Source organism: Macaca nemestrina, chromosome 13 (assembly GCF_043159975.1).
Source record: "Macaca nemestrina isolate mMacNem1 chromosome 13, mMacNem.hap1, whole genome shotgun sequence".
Taxonomy (NCBI): domain Eukaryota; kingdom Metazoa; phylum Chordata; class Mammalia; order Primates; family Cercopithecidae; genus Macaca; species Macaca nemestrina.
This window is the reverse complement of record NC_092137.1, coordinates 109,425,893-109,446,180: the sequence shown is the minus strand read 5'-3', so window position 1 is coordinate 109,446,180 and position 20,288 is coordinate 109,425,893. Positions and strand designations below refer to the sequence as shown.

Here is a 20,288-nt window from a genome sequence, read left to right as displayed (position 1 = left end):
TGTACTTCAATCCAATGCTCTCCTCACTCTCACAAGATTTTACAGACGTGGAAACCGAGGCCCCAAGGGGTAATCGGCCCGCGTTCCCATGCCAATAACCGGCGGTGGCGGGACCCACACCTACCCTGTGACCCGCAGGCCCAGGGGTCGAGCCCCAGGTAGAACGCCTACACCGACTCCGCCCTCGGCGCGGCGCGGGAAACCTTAACCCGGACACAGAGGCGTAAGCGGAAGTGCTGCCGAGCCGTAGCTATGGAGACGCGGGGGGCGGGCCGCCCGGAGAGCGCGACCTTTGACCTGCAGTCGAGCCTACGTCAGAGGCTGGCGCAAACAGAAGTGCAGCGGTGGCGGCGGCTGGTTGCGGGCCAGCGGCAGGCAGGCGGCGATGGAGGTAACTCAGGTCGGGCCCACTGCCTCCCATCAAGCCTTCCGCGCAGCTACTTGGGATGTGGGGGTGGGCCCGGTGGGAGGGCGCGGAGGGTACCCCGAAGCCCGCTCTGCAGTCGCCTGCCACATCTTCCCTAAACTCCATCCCTGGCGGTTACCTGCCCCATAGAGCCCGTTTGTATACGATTTGCCACAGCGACCGCCTCCGTCCGCCCTCATTCTCTGTCTCACAAGGCTTTCCACCACTTGATTCCATAGAAGGTTTTTCCCTGTAAAGGTTCCACGCGTTCCGTGTGGGATTAGGAAAAGAGTTCTTCTGACACCTGCGTTTGATTTTGTTTTGCAGGATCCTGTTCAAGATGGGGTGGCTTCACCAGCTACCCCTGGGACCGGGAAATCTAAGGTGAAGAGGATACTTGAATAGCGGGCTCCCTGAAGACTGGAAGGGTGATGAATTGGAAAACTTTGGCATGAAGAAGGGGGGCGCTATATATATATGTATATATACACACACACATATAATTTATTTTTTTAATATCCTTGCTCCAAGGGATCTCAATTTTAGTTTACGCAGTCACCAATCCATTTCCTGTTTCTTTCTCCCCCGCCCACCCCGATATAAAAAGACTTTTTGTTTACTTCCTGCTCCTGGTTAGCACTGCTGGGAGATCCTGCGATTTTTCGAACATGAAACAAAGCAGTCTAATTTAAGAAGGTTTATATAGTGATGTACTGGAAGGAGCAGTGACATAGGGTAGGGATCAAGGGATTCTGATCTGTGGGCTCCAGTTTTTACATTGTCAAAGCGTTGAATTAGTCCAGTTTTATGGCCTTGTACGGTGTTTAACATTTAATCATGCTAAACGATAGTAGTTTATTGCTAAGGTTTATTGCTTGCATGCTAAATTTCAGGCACTTGCCTAACCACTCAGTTACTTCATTTAAGCTTCATGATAACCGTGAGATAGGTACTGTTGTTGAGAAACCTGAGACCACAGGCTTAAGTAATTTTCTCAAGTGGTAAAGCTTAAACCTGAGACTACAGGCTTAAGTAATTTTTTCAAGTGGTAAAGCTTAATTTTTTAATTAAAGCCTGAATGTCACCTGGTTCATCTTGCTGCTGTAATTGTGCTTCCATTTTCTTGTGACACTTTCAGCCTTAAATAGAATGAAATACTTTTACAGCTCCAAGCAATTTTAAGTAGCATTAGCTCCAACCCACTAATTTTACAATTAAATCAAAAGCTAGCAATGTCAACCTGTAACATTAGCTATAAGAGGATATGCCCTGGTATTTGCGTTTCATAGTAGTCGCATAACTAATTTTTAGTACTTGCATAGCAATTACAGAGTTGACGTTGCATTTGCTTATTTTAAAAGATGTGGCCGGGCGGGGTGGCTCACGCCTGTAATCCCAACACTTTGGGAGGCCGAGGCGGGTGGATCACCTGAGGTCAGGAGTTTGAGACCAGCCTGGCCAACATGGTGAAACCCCGTTTCTACTCAGACTACAAAAATTAGCCGGGCGTGGTAGCGGGCGCCTGTGATCCCAGCTATTTGGGAGGCTGAGGCAGGAGAATTGCTTGAACCTGGGAGGCAGAGGTTGCAGTGAGCCAAAATCGTGTCATTGCACTCCGGCCTGGGCAATAGAGCGAGACTCTGTCTCAAAAAAAAAAAAAAAAAAAAAAGTGGAACAAAGTATGCTGTTGGCATAGAGATTTATTCTATTCTGTAGAATGTTTTTGTTTTCTGGCAGACATTGTTTGTTTTTTGTGGTATACTAGAAACCTGAGTTATAACAAGTTGGTAACGTAACCACATCTTTCAGCTGGAAACATTGCCCAAAGAAGACCTCATCAAGTTTGCCAAGAAACAGATGATGCTAATACAGAAAGCTAAGTCAAGGTGCACAGGTATTGGGTTGAAAATACTCATCTTGATCACAGTCTCTTTAATCGTGGTTTAAAATGGTAGTTTTTAAAATAATGCATTGGCTTGTTTTTGTTTTCCAGCGATTCCAAGTACACCTTAGTGTAGTAGAATCTGTTATTTAACATTCTAAAAATGTACCTCTGATTTCTAAATTATTCCCACGTCTCTAAACCACAGTGACTTTTGAGTTGTTAAAGTCAGGGAGGAGGATTTTTAAGGTTTGTGCAAGTTAAGTGTTTTTCCTTCATGTAGACTTTAGATTATTCTGAGTAAAGCGTTTTTGCAAGAGAAGTCAGTTGAAATGTTAGAGACAGAAGATAAGCCCAAAGAGATGGAACGCTTCCTCAATTAAAATAATAAAAGATTTCCATTTATAGACATTAAAGTATATTTATCTGTTGAAGTTGATTGATTCCCTATTCAGTTTTCTTTTTATTCCAGAAGGAAAAAGATCTTAGATCTTTTTCTTAGTATATGTACATGAGCTCTTGAATTTCCAGTGACTTACAAATATTAACTGCTTAGCCTAAAAGCCAAGACTTATTTTCTATTAGAAAAGATAAAATTATGTCTTGGGAGTTTGGATCACTTTGCAATAAAGAGAATAATTTATTTGGAAAGAAGTTCTAGGCCTGAGATCTAGGCATTCGCTAGTGAAACACTTCGATTAACGTTTCGTTTCTTCTTCTTTTTTTTTTTTTTTTGAGACAGTGTTGCTCTTGTTGGCTAGGCTGGAGTGCAGGGGCACAATCTCAGCTCACTGCAACCTCCCCTTCCTGGGTTCAAGCGATTCTCCTGCCTCAGCCTGCCAAGTCCTCCCGAGTAACTGGGACTGCAGGCGGCCACCACCATGCCTGGCTAATTTTTGTATTTTTAGTAAAGACAAGATTTCACCATGTTGGCCAGGCCGTTCTCAATAATGTTTATTCTTAATATGCGATTGTGGCTTTTAAGGTTATATGTACTTACAGGTGAAATAATATGATGTCTGGAGTATGCTTGAAAATTATCAGATGGATAAGAGCAGTGAAGGAGGAAGTGAATACAGGTTGGGAGGAAACAAAATTGGCCATGTAATAATGTTGAAGCATAGTGATGAGTGCAGAGATTAATCATACTATTCTGCTTACATATATTCTAATTTGCAGATTTTGGGGGGTTTTGTAAGATTGTACTTATCAGTTTCCCAGTAATTATGTTCTTTATTTCTGAACCGGAGTCCTTTATTTTTTAATTGTTTAGAATTGGAGAAAGAAATTGAAGAACTCAAATCAAAACCTGTTACTGAAGGAACTGATGATATTATTAAGGTAATTATTAAGTTGGGAAATGTCTAAAGAGAAATAAAATTTCCATGAGGATTGTCAGTCTGCTGGAGGCTGTCTGGCTTTGTGTCCCTGTTCTTCTACTTCCTCTCTGCCATGGTTGTTTTTACCTATCTGATTCACTGTAAAAAGAGTGGGTTAATTACCTCTAGGTCTCTTTCTGTTCTGAAATTATTCTACTCTTTCTTCCCACGTATTTTCTTTTTTCTTTCTTTCTTTTTCTGAGATGGACTCTCACTCTGTCACCAGGCTGGAGTGCAGTGGTGTGATCTTGGCTCACTGTAACCTCTGCCTCCTGGGTTCAGGCGATTCTCCTGCCTCAGCCTCGCAAGTAGCTGGGACTACAGGTGCACGTCACCATGCCCAGCTAATTTTTGTATTTTTAGTAGAGACGGGATTTCACCATGTTGGCCAAGATGGTCTTGCTCTCTTGACCTCATGATCCACCCACTTTGGCCTCCCAAAGTGCTGGGATTACAGGCATGAGCCACCACGCCCAGCCCATATTTTCTAATTATGGTTGTTACTTCATTCTCTGTCTGCTCTTCCCCAGCCTCCTGAGAAAACCTGGCCATGCTCAGGACTTCAGTGATTTTAGGTGTGCAGTATATAATCTATAGATAGATTCATATCCCTGGACATGACTACTGACCCAGATCTCACAGTTGTGTTTCCCTCTCACACATCTCACTTATCATCTCATCAAACTCAACATAACCATATTGCTTCCCTTGGTTAGACCAGTGGCACCACAGTTTTTCATACCTTTTGACTTTAGAGACACTTTAACTTTTCTATTTCCTTTATTCTCTATATGCGTCAGCCACCAGAGACCTATCATAGCTATAAGATATTGTTCCAGTTTATCTCTTTTCTCTCCATTTCTATGGCTTTATGTGAAAAACATCAAATACTTAACCTATTTCAATAAAAACCTAACTGGGTTCTCTTTCTCTTTTTAGTCTTATATAATCCTGCCAGATAACAAAATATTATTTTTATTCCCTGTTTAAAAACCTGAGTTGCAGGCCGGACGCAGTGGCTCACACCTGTAATCCCAGCACTTTGGGAGGCCAAGGTGGGAGGATCACTTGAAGTTAGGAGTTTGAGATCAGCCTGGCCAGCATGGTGAAACCCGGTCTCTACTAAAAATACATTTAGCTGGGCGTGATTGCCCACACCTGAAATCCCAGCTACTCAGGAGGCTGAGGCACGAGGTTTGCTTGAACCCAGGAGGCAGAGATTGCAGTGTGTTGAGATTGAGCCACTGTATTCCAGCCTGGGCAACAGAGTAAGACTCCATCTCAAAAAAAAAAAAAAAATTAGTTGCTTATTATTTCCACTCCCTTAATGCTAACAAATGCTTTTTTATTCCCCACCTTAGGCCAAGCTTCTGTAAAGTTTCTTTTGCATGTCAGAGCTCTGCAATACTGTATTCACTGCTTTTGCATAATATCCTTTGGTTATATATTTATTTATTTATTTTTGAGACAGAGTCTTGCCCTGCCACCCAGGCTAGAGTGCAGTGGCACAATCTCAGCTCACTGTAAGCTCCGCCTCCTGGGTTCATGCTGTTCTCCGGCTTCAGCCTCCCAAGTAGCTGGGACTACAGGCACCCACCACTACACCTGGTTAATTTTTTGTCCTTTTAGTAGAGACGGGGTTTCACCGCATTAGCCGGAATGGTCTCAATCTCCTGACCTCGTGATCCACCCGCCTCGTCCTCCCAAAGTGCTGAAATTACAAGCGTGAGCCACTGCGCCCAGCGTGGTTATATATTATCTTATTTTCTCATCAGTGGCTCCCTACTTATGAGCTGTGGACTACTGAGGGACTCCCAGAGAGTTATTACAAGGCATCTTTAAATCCATATGCATGTCACGCTGTATCATTTTGTTCTTTATTTAGTTACAATCTATGAAGCTAGAATGATGTACACAAATGTCATTTCGTTTTATAATGTACTGTTTCATTTAAGTATTATTGAGTTCACAGTAGTCTTCTTTGTATATTTGATCATTATGTGTTTTCTTAATCCATGATAGCCACAACACAACTATATGGTAATTAAGGAAGAAGGTCAATTACACCCAGACTGCCTGAGTTAGGCTTTCAAATCCTTGTTCCTCCACTGACCAGCTGTGTGACCTTGACTAAGTTTCTTAAATTCTTTCTCTATGATTCAGTTTTGTCATCTGTAGAACAGCGATAATAATACTCTTTGTTTGTAGGATTGAGGTACAAATAGGATTGATGTAGAAATGTAGGATTGATAAGGTAATACATCTACTGCACATAGAACTGGGTTGGCCACGTAAATACCCAATAATTGTTAGTTATCATTGTTGTTATTACCATGTATTATTTCTGGGGGATTTTTTTTTTCTTGAGATAGGGTTTCTCCCTATCGCCCAGGCTGGAGTGCAGTGGCATGATCTCCGTCCACTGCAACCTCTAGAGTGTTTTCTAGTTTTTTATCCATTAATTCTTAAAATACTTTTTACAGAATTGCATTTCAGAATAAGAACGTTTAAATACCTACCTGCTGTTTCCTTCTTATCACTCATCAATGTATTCTCCCACTGTCAAAACTGCTCCTAAAGACAAGATTAGAAAATTTCGGCTGAGCTCAGTGGCTCACACCTGTAATCCCAGCACTTTGGGAGGCTGAGGCAGATGGATCACCTAAGGTCAGGAGTTGGAGACCAGCCTGGCCAACTTGTGAAACCCCATCTCAAAATACAAAAATTAACCGGGCATGGTGGCACACACCTGTAGCTCAGGCTACTCAGGAGGCTGAGGCAGAAGAGTCGCTTGAACCCAGGAGGCAGAAGTTGAGTGAGCCAAGATAGTGCCACTGTACTACAGCCTGGGCAACAGAATGAGATTCCGTCTCAAGAAAAACAAAATTTATCCAAGTTAGCCAACTTTACCTTTAAGGGTTTTTTTTCTTTTCCTTTTTTTTTTTTTTCTTAATCCGTTATATTTATACATATTCATGGGGTACATGTGAAATTTTGTTAAATGCATAGAATAATCATCAAATCAGAGTAGTATCCACACCCAGGTATTTATCATATATATGTGTTGGGTACATTTCAGGTCTTCTGGCTATTTTGAAAAATACTTATCTTTCTCTGCCTGACTTAGATTTTACTTAACATAATGACCTCAGCTCCATCCATATTGCTGGAAATGATGTGATCTCATTCTTTTTTATGGCTATATACATTGTATATATATAGCATTCATCCTTTGATGGGCACTTAGGTTGATTTCATGTTTGCTATTGTGAATAGTGTTGCAGTAAACACGGGAGTGCATGTATCCCTTTGTTGTATTGATTTCTTTTCAATAACTACCAACATTGGGGTTTTTGGATTGTATGGTAGCTCTATTTTTAGTTTTTTGAGAAATCCCCGACTGTTTTGTTGTTTTTTAGATGGAGTCTTGCTCTGTCACCTAGGCTGTAGAGCAGTGACGTGATCTCGAGAGCTCACTGCAAGCTCTTCCTCCCAGGTTCACACCATTCTCCTGCCTCACCATCCTGAGTAGCTGTGACTACAGGTGCCTGCCACCATGCCGGGCTAATTTTTTGTTTTTTTGTTTTTTTTGTTTTTTTTTTTTTTTTGAGACGGAGCCTCCTTCTGTTGCCCAGGCTGGAGTGCAGTGGCGCGATCTCGGCTCACTGCAAGCTCCGCCTCCCGGGTTCACATCATTCTCCTGCCTCAGCTTCCGAGTAGCTGGAACTACAGGCGCCCGCCACCACGCCTGGCTAGTTTTTTGTATTTTTAGTAGAGACGGGGTTTCACCATATTAGCCAGGATGGTCTCGATCCCCTGACCTTGTGATTTGCCCACCTCGGCCTCCCAAAGTACTGGCGAGAGCCCCCGCTCCCGGCCTGAGGAATCCCCAACTGTTTTCTATAGTGGCTATACTTACCTACACTTCCACCAACAATGTAGAAGGGTTCTCCTTTCTCCACATTGTCACCAACGTCTGTTACATTTTTTTATTCTTAATAGCCATTCCTCATTGTGGTTTTGATTTGCACATCCCTGATGATTAGTGATATTGAGTATCATATACTTGTTGGCCATTTCTTTGTCTTTTGAGAAATGTCTATTCATGTCCCTTGCCTATCTTTTAATGGGGTTATTTTTAAATGTTGTGTTTGAGTTCTTTGTATACTCTGGATATTAGTCCCATATTGGATGAAGAGATTGTAAATATTTTGTCCCATTTAAGAGTTGTCTTCTTCACGCTGTTGATTGTTTTGCTATGCAGAAGCTTTTTAGCCTATAATTTCAGCATTAAGGGAAGCCTTGGCAGGAGGATCACTTGAGCCCAGCATTTTCAGACCATCGTGAGAAACATAGCAAGATCCATTCCCACAAAAAAAAATATAAAAATTAGCCAGACATGGTGGAGAGTGCATGTAGTCTCATCTTCTTGGGACACTAGGAAGATCACTTGATCCCGTTAGGTTGAGGCTGCTGTGAGCCATAATCACACTACTGCACTCCAGCCTGGGTGACAGAGGGGGCCCTCATCTAAAAAACAAAAAATTTTAAGAAGCCTTTCAGTTTAATGTCCTATTTGTCTGTTTTTGATGCCTGGGCTTTTGAGATCTTAATAAAATCTTTCTAGGCCAATATCTTGATGCGTTTACCCTGTGTTTTCTTCTACTAGTTTTACACTTTTGGGTCTTATATTTAAGTTTTTAATCTATTTTAGTTGATATTTGTATCAAGTGAATGGTGAGAGAGAGGGACTCACTTTCATTCTTCTGCATATAGTTACCTGGTTTTCCTAGCACCATTTGTTGAAGAGGGTGTCCTTTGCCCAGTGTGTGTTCTTAATGGCATTGTCGAAGATCGGTTGTCTATAAATAGGATTTATTTTTGGGTTCTCTATTTTGTTCTGTTGGTCTGTATGCTTGTTTATATGCCAATACTTTGTTTCTTTGGTTACTATAGCCTTGTAATATGTTTTGAAGTCAAGTAGTGTGATGCCTCCACTTTGTTTTTTAACTCAGAATTTCTTTAGCTCTTCTGCCTTTTTTTTTTTTTTTTTTTTTTTGGTTTCATAAAAATATTAGGATTCTTTTTTCTGTTTCTGCGAAAAATGATGTTGGTATTTTAATAGGGATTTCATTGAACTGTACGTTACTTTGGGTAGTATGGTCATTTTAACAATATTCTATGAGCATGAAATGTCTTCCCACTTATTTGTGTCCTTTTCACTTCTTTGGCTTTTGTTTTTTGCTTTTTTTTTTTTTGAGCTGCTGTGAAAGGTTGTAAAAGGTTCTTGATTTCCTTTTTTAGCTATTTTATTGTCGGTCTATAGAAATGTTACTGGTTTTTGTATATTGTTTGTATCCAGCAACTTTACTGAATTTATTTATCAGCTCTAAGAGTTTTTTGATAGTCTTTTGTCATCTGTAGAGAGGGACAATTTAACTTTCATGTTTCCAATTTGGATGCCTTTTATTTCTTTCTCTTGCCTGATTGTTCTGGCTAGGACTGTCAGTCCCATGTTGAATAGTAGTGGTGAAAGTGGGCCTCTTGTCTTGTTTCGGTTCTTAGAGGAAAGATTTTCAATTTTTCCCCATTTTTGTGTGCTGTTAATTTGAGTTTGTCATATGTGGCCTTTATTATTTTGAGGTTTAATCCTTCTGTGCCTAGTTTGCTAAGAGTTTTTATCCTGAAGGGATGTTGAAGTTTATGAATTCCTTTTTCTGCGTCTATTGAGGTGACGTATGACTTTTGTCCTTTATTCTGTTGATGTGATATGTCACGTTGATTTCCATATGTTGAACCATCCTTGCATCCCTGGAATAAATTCACTTGATCATGGTGTATTATCTTTTCAATGTGCTGTTAGATTTGGTTTGCTAGTATTTTGTTGAGGATTTTTGCATTGGTGTTCATCAAGGATATTGGTTGTTGTTGGTTTTTGTTTGTTTGTTTGTTTTTGCTGTGTCCTTGTCTGGTTTTAGTATCAGGGTAGTGCCAGCTTTCTAGAATGAATGAGGGGAAATTGCCATCTCTTCAGTTTTTTGGAGTATTTCAGGAGGATTTGGTATTAGGTCTTTATGCATTTGGTAGAATTCAGTGTGCATCCATCTGGTTCTGGGCTTTTCTTTGTGGGGAGACTTATTATTACTGATTCATTCTTGCTACTCTTTATTAATTTGTTCAGGTTTTCTGTTTTTTCCTGGATTTTTTTTTTTTTGTAGGTTGTGTGTTTCCAGAAATTTATCCATTTCCTCCAGGTTTTCCAGCTTGTGAGTGCATAGCTGTTCATAATATTCTCTGATGGTCTATTTATTTCCATGATAATGGTTGTAATGTCTCCTTTTCCATTTCTGATTTTATTTAGGTCGTCTTTTTTGTTGTTGTTAGCCTAACTAGTAGTTTATCAGTGTTGTTTCTTTTTTTGAAGAACCAGCTTTTCATTTTGTTAATCTTCTGCCTTTTTAAAAAGTCTCTTATTTCATTTAGTTCTGCTTTGATCTGTATTAGTCCTTTCCTTCTGCTAACTTTGGGTTTGGCTTGTTCTTTCTGGTTCATTGAGGTACATCATTAGATTGTTTGAAATCTTTTTACTTTTTGGATGTAGGCGTTTATTGCCATGAACTTACCTCTTAGCACTGCTTTTGTTGTATCACATAGGTTTTGGTATGTTGTAGTTTCCATTTTCATTTGTTCCAAGAAATTTTTTTATTTTTGTTTTAATTTCCTTATTGACCCATGGTCATTTGGGACCATGTTATTTAATTTTCATGTATTTCTGTCACTTCCAAAGTTCCCCTTGGTACTGATTTCTAATATTTCATTGTGGTTTGAGAACATACTTGATATGATTTTGATTTTTAAAAATTTGTTGAAAATGGTTTTGTGGCCTAACATATGGTCTTTCTGGAGAATGAATGTGTCATATGCTGTTGAGAAAAATATGTATTCTGCAGTTTTTGGATAAAATGTTCTGTAAACATCTGTTAGGTCCATTTGGTCTGAAGTCTGGTTTAAATGCAATATTTCTTTGTTAATTTTCTGTCTAGATCTGTCTAATGCTGAGAGCGGGGTGAGGTTGCCCAGTACTATTGCGTTGGAGTCTGTCTCTCTCTAGATCTAGTAATGCTTTAGGAATCTGGGTGCTGCAATGTCGGGTTCATATATGTTTGGAATTGTTATATCTGTTTGCTGGTTTGATTCTTTTGCCATTATATAATGACCTTCTTTGCCTTTTTTTTTTTTTTTTTTTACTATTTTTGACTTAAAGTCTGTTTTATCTAATATAAGTATAGCTACACAGGAGCCTGAGGCAGGAGAATCGCTTGAACCCGGGAGGCAGAGGTTGCAATGAGCGGAGATCACGCCACTGCCAGGCTGGAGTGCAGTGGCGCGATCTCGGCTCACTGCAGTCTCCGCCTCCCGGGTTCAAGCAATCCTGCCTCAGCCCCCCAAGTAGCTGGGATTCCAGCCGTCTACCACGATGCCCAGCTAATTTTTTGTATTTTTAGTAGAGACAGGGTTTCACCATGTTGGCCAGTCTGGTCTCGAGCTCATGACCTCAGGTGATGCACCCGCCTCAGCCTCCCAAAGTGCTAGGTTTACAAGCATGAGCCACTGTGCCTGGCCACTAAATAGGTTTTCAAATCCTTTTGTTCTCTCTGCTCATTTGGTTTTTATTTCCATGGAATATCTTTTTCTACGCTTTAACTTTCTTCTATATGTCTCTTTACAGGGAAAGTGCATTTGTTGTGGGTAGGACATGGTTAGATTATGTTTTTTATCCTTTTAGCCAGCCTGTATCTTTTAAGAAGAGAACTGAACTCCATTTACATGCAAAGTTATTAATGATGTGTGAGCCTATTTTTTGTCATATTAATGGTTTTCTCTTTGCTTTATATTTTCTTCGTTCCTTTCTCTTTCTCTCATTGTTTGTTATAGTGGTTTGCTGGCTTTTTATAGTGGTACCATTTGAGTCCTTTCTCTTCCTTATTTTTGTGTTGCTTTACCAGTGAGTTTTCTGTTTGTGTTTTTATGATTGTGAATGTCATCCTTTCACTTTCAGGTTTAGGACTTCCTTGAACATTTCTTGTAGGTCTGGTCTAGTGGTAATGAATTCCCTCAGCTTTTGCTTGTCTGGAGAAGACTTTATTTCTCCTTCATTTATGAATGGTAATTTTGCTGATTATAGTATCTTTGTGATATGGTTTGGATTTGTGTCCCTGCCCAAATTTCTTGTCAAATTGTAATCTTCAGTGTTGGAGGCGAGGCCTAGTAGGAAATGACTGGATCATGGGGATGAACTTCCCTCTTGCTGTTCTCATGATAGTGAGTGACTTCTCACAAGATCTGGTTGTTTAAAAGTGTGTAGCATTTTCCCCTTCGCTCTCTTCCTTCTGCTCCAACCGTGTATGACGTGCCTCCTTCCTCTTTGCCTTCTGCCATGATTATAAGTTTCCTGAGGCCTTCCCAGCCATGCTTGCTCTACAGCTTGAAGAACCATAAGCCAATTTAATCTCTTTTCTTTATAAATTATCCAATCTCAGTTCTTTATAGCAGTGCAAGATCAGACTAATATACTTTGGCTGAGAGTTTTTCCTTCAGCATTTTGAATATATCGTTCTGTTATCTCCAATGAATATATTACTCTCTTTTCTCTGGGTCTGTAAGCTTCCTGCTGAGAAACCTGCTGTTAGTCTGATGGAGGCTCCTTTATAGGTGACTAGATGCTTTTCTCTTTGCTGGATTTTTTTTTTTTTCTCTTTGCTGTTTTTAGAATTCTCTTTGTCTTTGACTTATGGCAATTGACTATAAATATGCCATGGAGAATACCTTTTTGCGTTGTATTTGTTTGGGGATACCTGGGCCTCCTGTATCTGGATGTCTACCTCTCTTGCTAGAGTTGGTGAGCTTTCATGTATTATTTCGCTAAATAGGTTTTTTGGTATTTTTTGGTTTTGTTTTGTTTTGATTTGGAGGCATAGTTTCACTCTTGCTGCCCAGGCTGGAGTGCAGTGGCACAATTTCAGCTCGCTGCAACCTCCGCCTCCCGGGTTCAAGTGATCCTCTCTCAGGCTCCCAAGTAGCTGGGATTACAGCTGTCTGCCACCACGCCCAGCTAATTTTTTGTATTTTTAGTAGAGACCGGATTTCACCATGTTTGCCAGGCTGGTCTGAAACTCCTGACCTCAGGTGATCCACCCGCCTCAGCCTCCCAAAGTGCTGGAATTACAAGCATGAGCCACTGTACCTGGCCACTAAATAGGTTTTCTAATCCTTTTGTTCTCTCTTTGCTTTCAGATACCCCAATAATTCAAATAAATATTTGGTCACTTTATGGAGCTGCATAGGTCACAAAGACTTTGCTGCCTGTTGTTGTTGTTGAGACAAAATCTCACTCTGTCGCCCAGGCTGGAGTGCAGTGATGTGATCTCTGCTCACTGCAACCTCTGCCTCCTGGGTTCAAGCTATTCTTCTGCCTCAGACTCCCAAGTAGCTGGGATTACAGATGCCTATCACCTCGCCCAGCTACTAAAATTTTTGTAGTTTTAGTAGAGATGAGGTTTCACCATGTTGGCCAGACTGGTCTTGAACTCCTGACCTCAGATGATCCACCTGCCTCGGCCTCCCAAAGTGCTGGGATTATCAGGCACGAGCCACGACACCCGGCCGACTTTGCTCATTTTTGAAAATTCTTTTTCCGTTATTTTTGTGTGTGTGACTATATCAGAAAAAAAAGACCTGTCTTTAAGTTCTGACATTCTTTCTTTTGCTTGATCTAGTCCATTGTTGAAGCTTTTGAATGTATTTTTTTTTCTATGAATTCTTCAGTTCTAGAATTTCTATGGTTCTTTTTTCTGATACCTATCTCTGATAAATTTGTCATTCATATCCTGAATTGTTTTTCTGATTTCTTTGTATTGTTTTTTGGAAATTTTTGTATCTCACTGAGCTTCTTTAGTATCAAAATTTTGAATTCGTTTTCCAAGATTTTATGAAATTCTTTTTGATTTGAGATCTGTTGCTAGAGAATTATTGTGTTCCTTTGGAGATGTCATATTTCCGTGCTTTTTAATGCTTTCTATGTCCTTTACCTTGATATCTGCATCTGGTATAATAGTCACTTTTTCCAGTTTTTTTTTTTAATTTACTGTTTTAGGGAAGAACTTTTTCCTGAGGATGTATCTTTAGGATTGATTGGGTAGAGCACAGTGGCTTTGATTCTAGGTGGGTGCTGTAGCATAGGATCAGTATGACTGACTTGGCTGTAAACAGCGTCAGTGGTGACTGTGATTTCGTCAGTGACTTAGGGTGCAGTTTTTAGTGGAGGCTGTGGTAAAGTTTTGCTGGGGCCTGGAATGCCAAGTAAGCCAGTCTTCAAGTCGCAGTGGTGGCAGTTGTGGATTGAGCATGCCTGTCCCTGGGCCCCAAGGTGTGTCTGCTGGCACCAGTGTTAGCAGGCCAATTCTTGAGCCTCCAGGTAGCTTGATCAGGTGCTGGGAATGGCAACAGTGGGCCAGGCTGTTGGGTGGGTTCTTAAGCCCCCGGGCAGTGGATATAGCATGGGAATTGGCAACAGCAGTGGTAGGACAACCCTCTGGGGCCTCACTGATCAGCACTGGTTTTGGCAGTGACTGATTTGTTGATTGGGCCAGTCTCCATATCCACAGGTGGTACATGGCAATGAGTGCCAGCTGTGGTGGTAGCAGCAGGTTCAGTGGGCCCTATCTCAGGCCCCAGGAGGAGGGCTCAGGTGCCACTGGTAATGGACTGGGCTGGACAATACCTAGTCCCCTGGACATTGCGCTCAGGTTCTGGTAGGGGCTGGAGCCAGGACAGGCTGTGTGCCCTTAGGTTCCTCGGTGGTGCGTGAAGATTCCGACTGTGGTGTATAAGGGTGGGGTGAGCGTCCCAGGCCACCAGCGGAACGTTCAGGTGAAGACAGCAGTGTGTTGTGTCCCTGCTACTGAGGAGAGTGAAGTTGCTTCCCCTGGGAGCAGCCGTAGGTAGGCAGCATCACCTGTGCCTCGGCCCGCAGCAGTCTTTAGCCACAGCAGCTGCAGGCAGTAGAATTTGTCCTCAGGGTTCATAACAATGCTCAGCTGCCCCCCTCTGCATGGTTAGAAGGGGCAAGATTGCCACCCATGCTGACACCTCAGCCCAGGTTGCCGGGCAAGATATAATCCAGTGGAGTGGAGGCCATGGCACTGTGCTGCCACTATTCAAAACTCAGGGGCTTGTGGGGGCAGCATGAGCTCTCTGGAGCAGTGCCTTCATGCGGCTTCCAGGAAACTCCCTATGTGAGTCTTGGGACCCACAGGGGTCAAGGGACCCTTCTGTGGCTAGGATTCTAGAAGTCTGCAACAGGAATGTGGATAGCTGAGAGTCTCTCACTTAGCCTTTCTGAGCATTGGGGAATTTCTCTCTTCTCCCAGCCAACTGTAGCTGAGCAGGCTGCCTTGCTTCGATCTCTTTCCTTATGTTTTAGGCCATTTTTGCATTGCTATAAAGAAATACCAGAAGTCTATGTGAAAAATGGAAGGATGGAAGGAAAGAGGGAAAAAGGAAGGGAGGGAGACCTGAGACTGGGTAATTAAAAAGAAAAGAGGTTTAATTGGCTCATCGTTCTGCAGGCTGTTCAGGAAGCATAGTTTTGGCATCTGCTTGGCTTCTAGGGAGGCCTCTGGGAGTTTTTATTTATGGCAGAAGGCAAAGGGGAAGCAAGGCACATCACATGGCGAAAGCGGGAGCATGTGAGAGAGCACTGTGGGAAGAGGTGCCACACAATTTTAAACACCCAAATCTTGTGAACGCAGAGTGAGAGCTCACTTTTCACCAAGGGGATGGCCCAAGCCATTCGTGAGGGATCCACCCACATGATCCAAACACCTCCCACCAGACCCCACCACCAACATTGGGGATTACGTTTCAACATGAGATTTGGGTGGGGACAAATTTCCAAACTACCACCTTAAGGTGTTTTCTGTCACTTCTCTGTTGAATTTATGTTCTCTCTTGGATGATCTATATGTATGTAATTATCTACTCACTATTTTGGTTCATAGTGGAGGAAGTAAGAGATGCCTCTAATCAGCTACCTTTGAAGCCCTCTCCTAACCTTCCTCTCAGATTATTGATTTTTTAAAAAGTTTTTACTTCAATAGCTTTTGGGGTACAAGAGGTTTTTTGTTACATGGATGAATTATATAGTGGTGAAGTCTGAGATTTTAGTGTACCCATCACCAGAGTGGTGAACATAATACCTACTGTGTAGTTTTTTATCCCTAGCTCCCCTTCCACCCTCCCTCTTTTGAGTCTCTAACGTCCATTATGTCACTCTGTATGGCTTTGCATACTCATAGCTTAGCTCCCACTTATAAGTGGGAATATGTATGGTTTTTGGTTTTATTTCATTTGGAATAATGGCCTCTAGCTCCATCCAAGTTGCCTAAAAAGACATTATTTCATTCCTTTTTATGACTGAGTAGTATTCCATGGTGTATATGTGCCACGTTTACTTTTATCTACTCATTAGTCAGTGGACACTTAGGTTGGTTCCACATCTTTACAATGGTGAATTGTGCTGCCATAAACATTTGTTTACAAGTGTAGTCATCTAATGACTTACGTTCTTTTGGTATCTACCCAAAAGAAAATAAGTCATTTTGGATTGCTGAATTGATTGATAGATCTGTTTAGCTCTTTAAGGTATCTCCATACTGTTTTCCATAGAAGTTGTACTAATTTGCATTCCCACCAGCAGTGTATAAGTGTCCCCTTTTCCCCACATCCACACAAACATTTGTTTTTTGACTTTTTTTGAAATGTAGTCTTACTCTGTCGCCCAGGCCGGAGTACAGTGGCGCAGTCTCGGCTCACTGCAACCTCTGCTTCCCAGGTTCAAGCAATTCTCCCTCAGTCTCCCGAGTAGCTGGGATTAAGGTGGTATCTCATTGTGGCTTTAAGTTGCATTTCCCTGATGATTATGATGTTGAGCATTTTTTAATATATTTGTTGGCCATTTGTATATATCCTTTTAAGAAATGTCTATTCATATGTCTATTCGTGTCCTTTGCCCACTTTTTAATGGAATTATTTGGGGTTTTTTATTGCTGATTTGTTGAGTCCTTGTAGATTCTGGATACTAGTGCTTTGTCAGATGCGTAGTTTGCAAATATTTTCTCCCGTTCTGTGAGTGGTCTGTACTCGGTTGATTATTTCTTTTGCTGTGCAGAAGCTAATTAAAAAGTTTAATTTTTATTTCAGTAGCTTTTGGGGTATAAGCAATTAAACTAAAGAGTTTAATTAGGTCCTATTTGTTTATTTTTGTTTATGTTACATTTGCTTTTGAGGTATTAGTCATGAATTCTTTGCTTAGGCCAGGTTATTGATTTAATATTAAAGCGTGTTATCCTGACCATTCAAGTCTCAGAAGGTAACAATTTAAGAAAATTATTTTGGGAGTGTTAACAGGTGTTCATCACTTAACTGCTACAATTAAGTTCTCTAGTTTAGAAAACTCATATAGCAATATAATAATATGTTCTCTACATTTCTAGAAAACTGAAAAGGCTTTCTTGCTAAGTTATATCACTTTTTTGGGAAAATACACTGGAAAAACCTATAGCTTTTAATAGAAACTTTTTTATTCTTTATATAACATGTCAAAATGTATGTCCTTACAAGTTTAAATTGTGACTAAAACCTCTGGTAAACATCTAGTGCATTAGAATACAATCTTAGTTTCATTGCAAACCTCACAGGTTTGACTTTTAAAGAAAGACTAAGAAACCATATTTCTCATGTCAAAATTTGAGGTGCACAGCATTATGGTTAATATTTATGCTGCTTCTAAATGCAAGAAACATGAAAAAGTTGCATGTTAAGATACTTGAATTTCTAGTCCATATCACTGTTAATAATTTTTCTTTTAAGTTGAAATCAAATTTGTATTTCCTAAGAAATACTGTCCATTCTGTGCTTCTGATCTTTAAGTTTTTTTTTAAATAGTTGTTTGCATTTAGCCTGTATATATAGATCTCCTAAAATTAATTTATTGAGACTTTCGATACTTACCAATCAGAAGTTTTATTGCAATACTTACGTATAATGTGAAAAAACTAATTTTAAAATTCAGGTTGTTTTAACCAAAGTCATATCCACGTAATTTTTAATACTAAATTCTAAATAACTTATAATACCCAATAACTTCTGAAAATTATCTGTGTATTTCTGAATAATATGCTTATACTGCTATTACTTGAATTATCAGTTCTAAAACTTCCTGTTACAACAGATGAAAATCTAGCTGTCTTTCACCACCCCTTCTACTTTCCAAATGATCAAACAGATTAAATAATCTTTGTTTTATCTTTATTCCTGGTACCTGCCTTCTGTCTTCCTGTACTTTGGGACAGGCCTTTTGTGATGATCCTGTGAACTTCTACACTGCTTACTTGTATTGACCCCCTGTTCTTTGCTAGGTCACACGTCATTCACTCTCTGGGTTAACCGTCTCATTTTGGTAGAGCACATTCTTCTGTAGCTTCCTAAGAATGAACATATGTAGGTAAATTTTTGTATTGTCTTGTATTTAAATATTCCTTTATTTTACTCTCACGTTTGAATGATAGCTGTAACTTGATATAGAACTCTGAATTTTTCTACATCTGTTTTGTTTTTGTTTTCTTAAATAATAAAGTTTTTAAATTAGTATTATTTCATCTAAGAAGTTTAGACATAGCAGTTCTCAGGCTGGTGCAGTCTTCCAGTGATGTCATCAGGACCCAGACACTCTTCATCCCTGTGCTCCTGTATCCTCATCCTGTTGATCTGAGAAATCAGGGGTTTTAGGTTTTAGCTTTTATACTGTATGTAAAAGAGACAGGCAAGAAAGAACTTGTTGATTATAGAAGCTGAAGGAGACAGTCTATATATAGAGTATGCCACAAAACTTTCTAGAATGCTCATCTAGATTTATATTTTCAATAGAGTTTTTCCTTTTTCTCAATAGTTTTCCCTTTTGTCTAAGAAGAAATGTCATCCACTTTTAATTTTTCCATCACTGTATTAAAATTTCTATTTGATGTTAAATATTTCAAAGAGCTCATTCTTGATACATGAATATTCTGTTTTCATCTTAAAGATTCAACAAGTTCTATAATCTTTCTGAGCTAATAAATTTTTTCTGTCTTGGACTTTATTTCTGCCTCCTTTGCATTGTCTCCATTTCCTTCCAATTTAATTATTTGTGATATAATCACAAATGAACTCCCCCAAAAGCTAGGATCTTTAAAATAATAGACATCTTGCAGTGTAATCCCCACCCCCTTGCTACTCCACCCCCCCTAGTTTCCCACACCTCAGGAAACCATAATCCTAAGTCCCATGTTCATCATTCCTTTTCCTTTTATGAAGTTTTATGGCATTTATAAGTATCATTTTATAATTTTTTTTCATTTTAGTTTTTAACTTCACTAAAAGGGTATCACGTTGTTTGTAATGTATTAGGACTTTTTGCACTTAATATTTTTCTAAAGCTCATCTGTATCATTGCATGTCACCATGCTGCTATAGAGTATGATATTGTATTACAATAACAGTTCATTCATGAACTAGATTGTTAATGGATGTTGGGGTTATGCTGAGGTTTATGCGATGGAGTACAAGCAGAATGAACCTTCTCGTATACATCTCCTTTATAAATGTGCAAAGGATTCTTATAAGTAAATGGGTGAAATCTTTGTGTCAAAAGTTACATGAAGGTTCAACCTCGGGAGATAGTGCCAAACCACTATTAAGTATTGGAAATAACTTTTACCAGCAATGTACAAGGGATACTGTAGATCCATATCCTCTCCAGCACTAGGTATTGTCATACATTTTTATTTTTGCCAAATAGGTATAAAATGATAGATCATGTGGTCTGGATTGAAAGTATTCTTTTTGTGTATAACATCCATTTTATTTTTTCTTCTTTTTTTTTTTTTTTTTTTTAAGACGGAGTCTTGCTCTGTTGCCAGGCTGGAGTACAGTGGCACAATCTCAGCTCACTGCAATCTCCACCTTCTCGGTTCAAGCGGTTCCTCTGCCTCAGCCTCCCAAGTAGCTGGGATTACAGGCATGTGCCACCACGCCCAGCTAATTTTTTGTATTTTAGTAGAGACGGGGTTTCACCGTGTTGTCCAAGACGGTCTTGATCTCCTGACCTTGTGATCCACCCACCTCAGCCTCCCAAAGTGCTGGTATTACAGGTGTCAGCCCCCACGCCTGACCAACATCCATTTTTTTAATGGGCCAATGGGTTTCCTACGGGTTTGTAGAATTTTTAAAAATATATATTTTTTGTTATTTTTGTTGTTTATGTGTTAAATACCTTCTCCCAGCTTATGGTTTTTTCCGTTTTTTTTTGAGACGGTCTCGCTCTGTCGCCCAGGCTGGAGTGCAGTAGCCCCATCTTGGCTCACTGCAAGCTCCGCCTCCTGGGTCCCTGCCGTTCTCCTGCCTCAGCCTCCTGAGTAGCTGGGACCACAGGCACCTGCCACCACGCCTGGCTAATTTTTTGTATTTTTAGTAGAGACGGGGTTTCACTGTGTTAGCCAGGATAGTCTCAATCTCCTCACCTTGT

The 20,288-nt window shown here is 40.3% G+C and overlaps 1 protein-coding gene across 4 annotated transcripts in view; it reads left to right on the top strand.

Moving 5' to 3' along the window:
* The first annotated feature begins 289 nt into the window (after window positions 1-289).
* The window catches only part of LOC105471847 (GRIP and coiled-coil domain containing 2), a 64,369-nt gene continuing 44,370 nt past the window's right edge, over window positions 290-20,288 (top strand). Inside the window, exons 1-4 of one of the 4 annotated variants that reach the window (XM_071077145.1) lie at window positions 290-391; window positions 734-790; window positions 2,216-2,300; window positions 3,562-3,629. In XM_071077145.1, the coding sequence (XP_070933246.1) occupies window positions 386-391; window positions 734-790; window positions 2,216-2,300; window positions 3,562-3,629 (216 nt within the window). In that variant the 5' untranslated portion in view covers window positions 290-385. Of the gene's footprint in view, window positions 401-733; window positions 791-2,215; window positions 2,301-3,561; window positions 3,630-20,288 lie in introns of those variants that run through there. The other 3 variants (XR_011612019.1, XM_071077144.1, XM_071077146.1) reach the window with 3 other exon arrangements.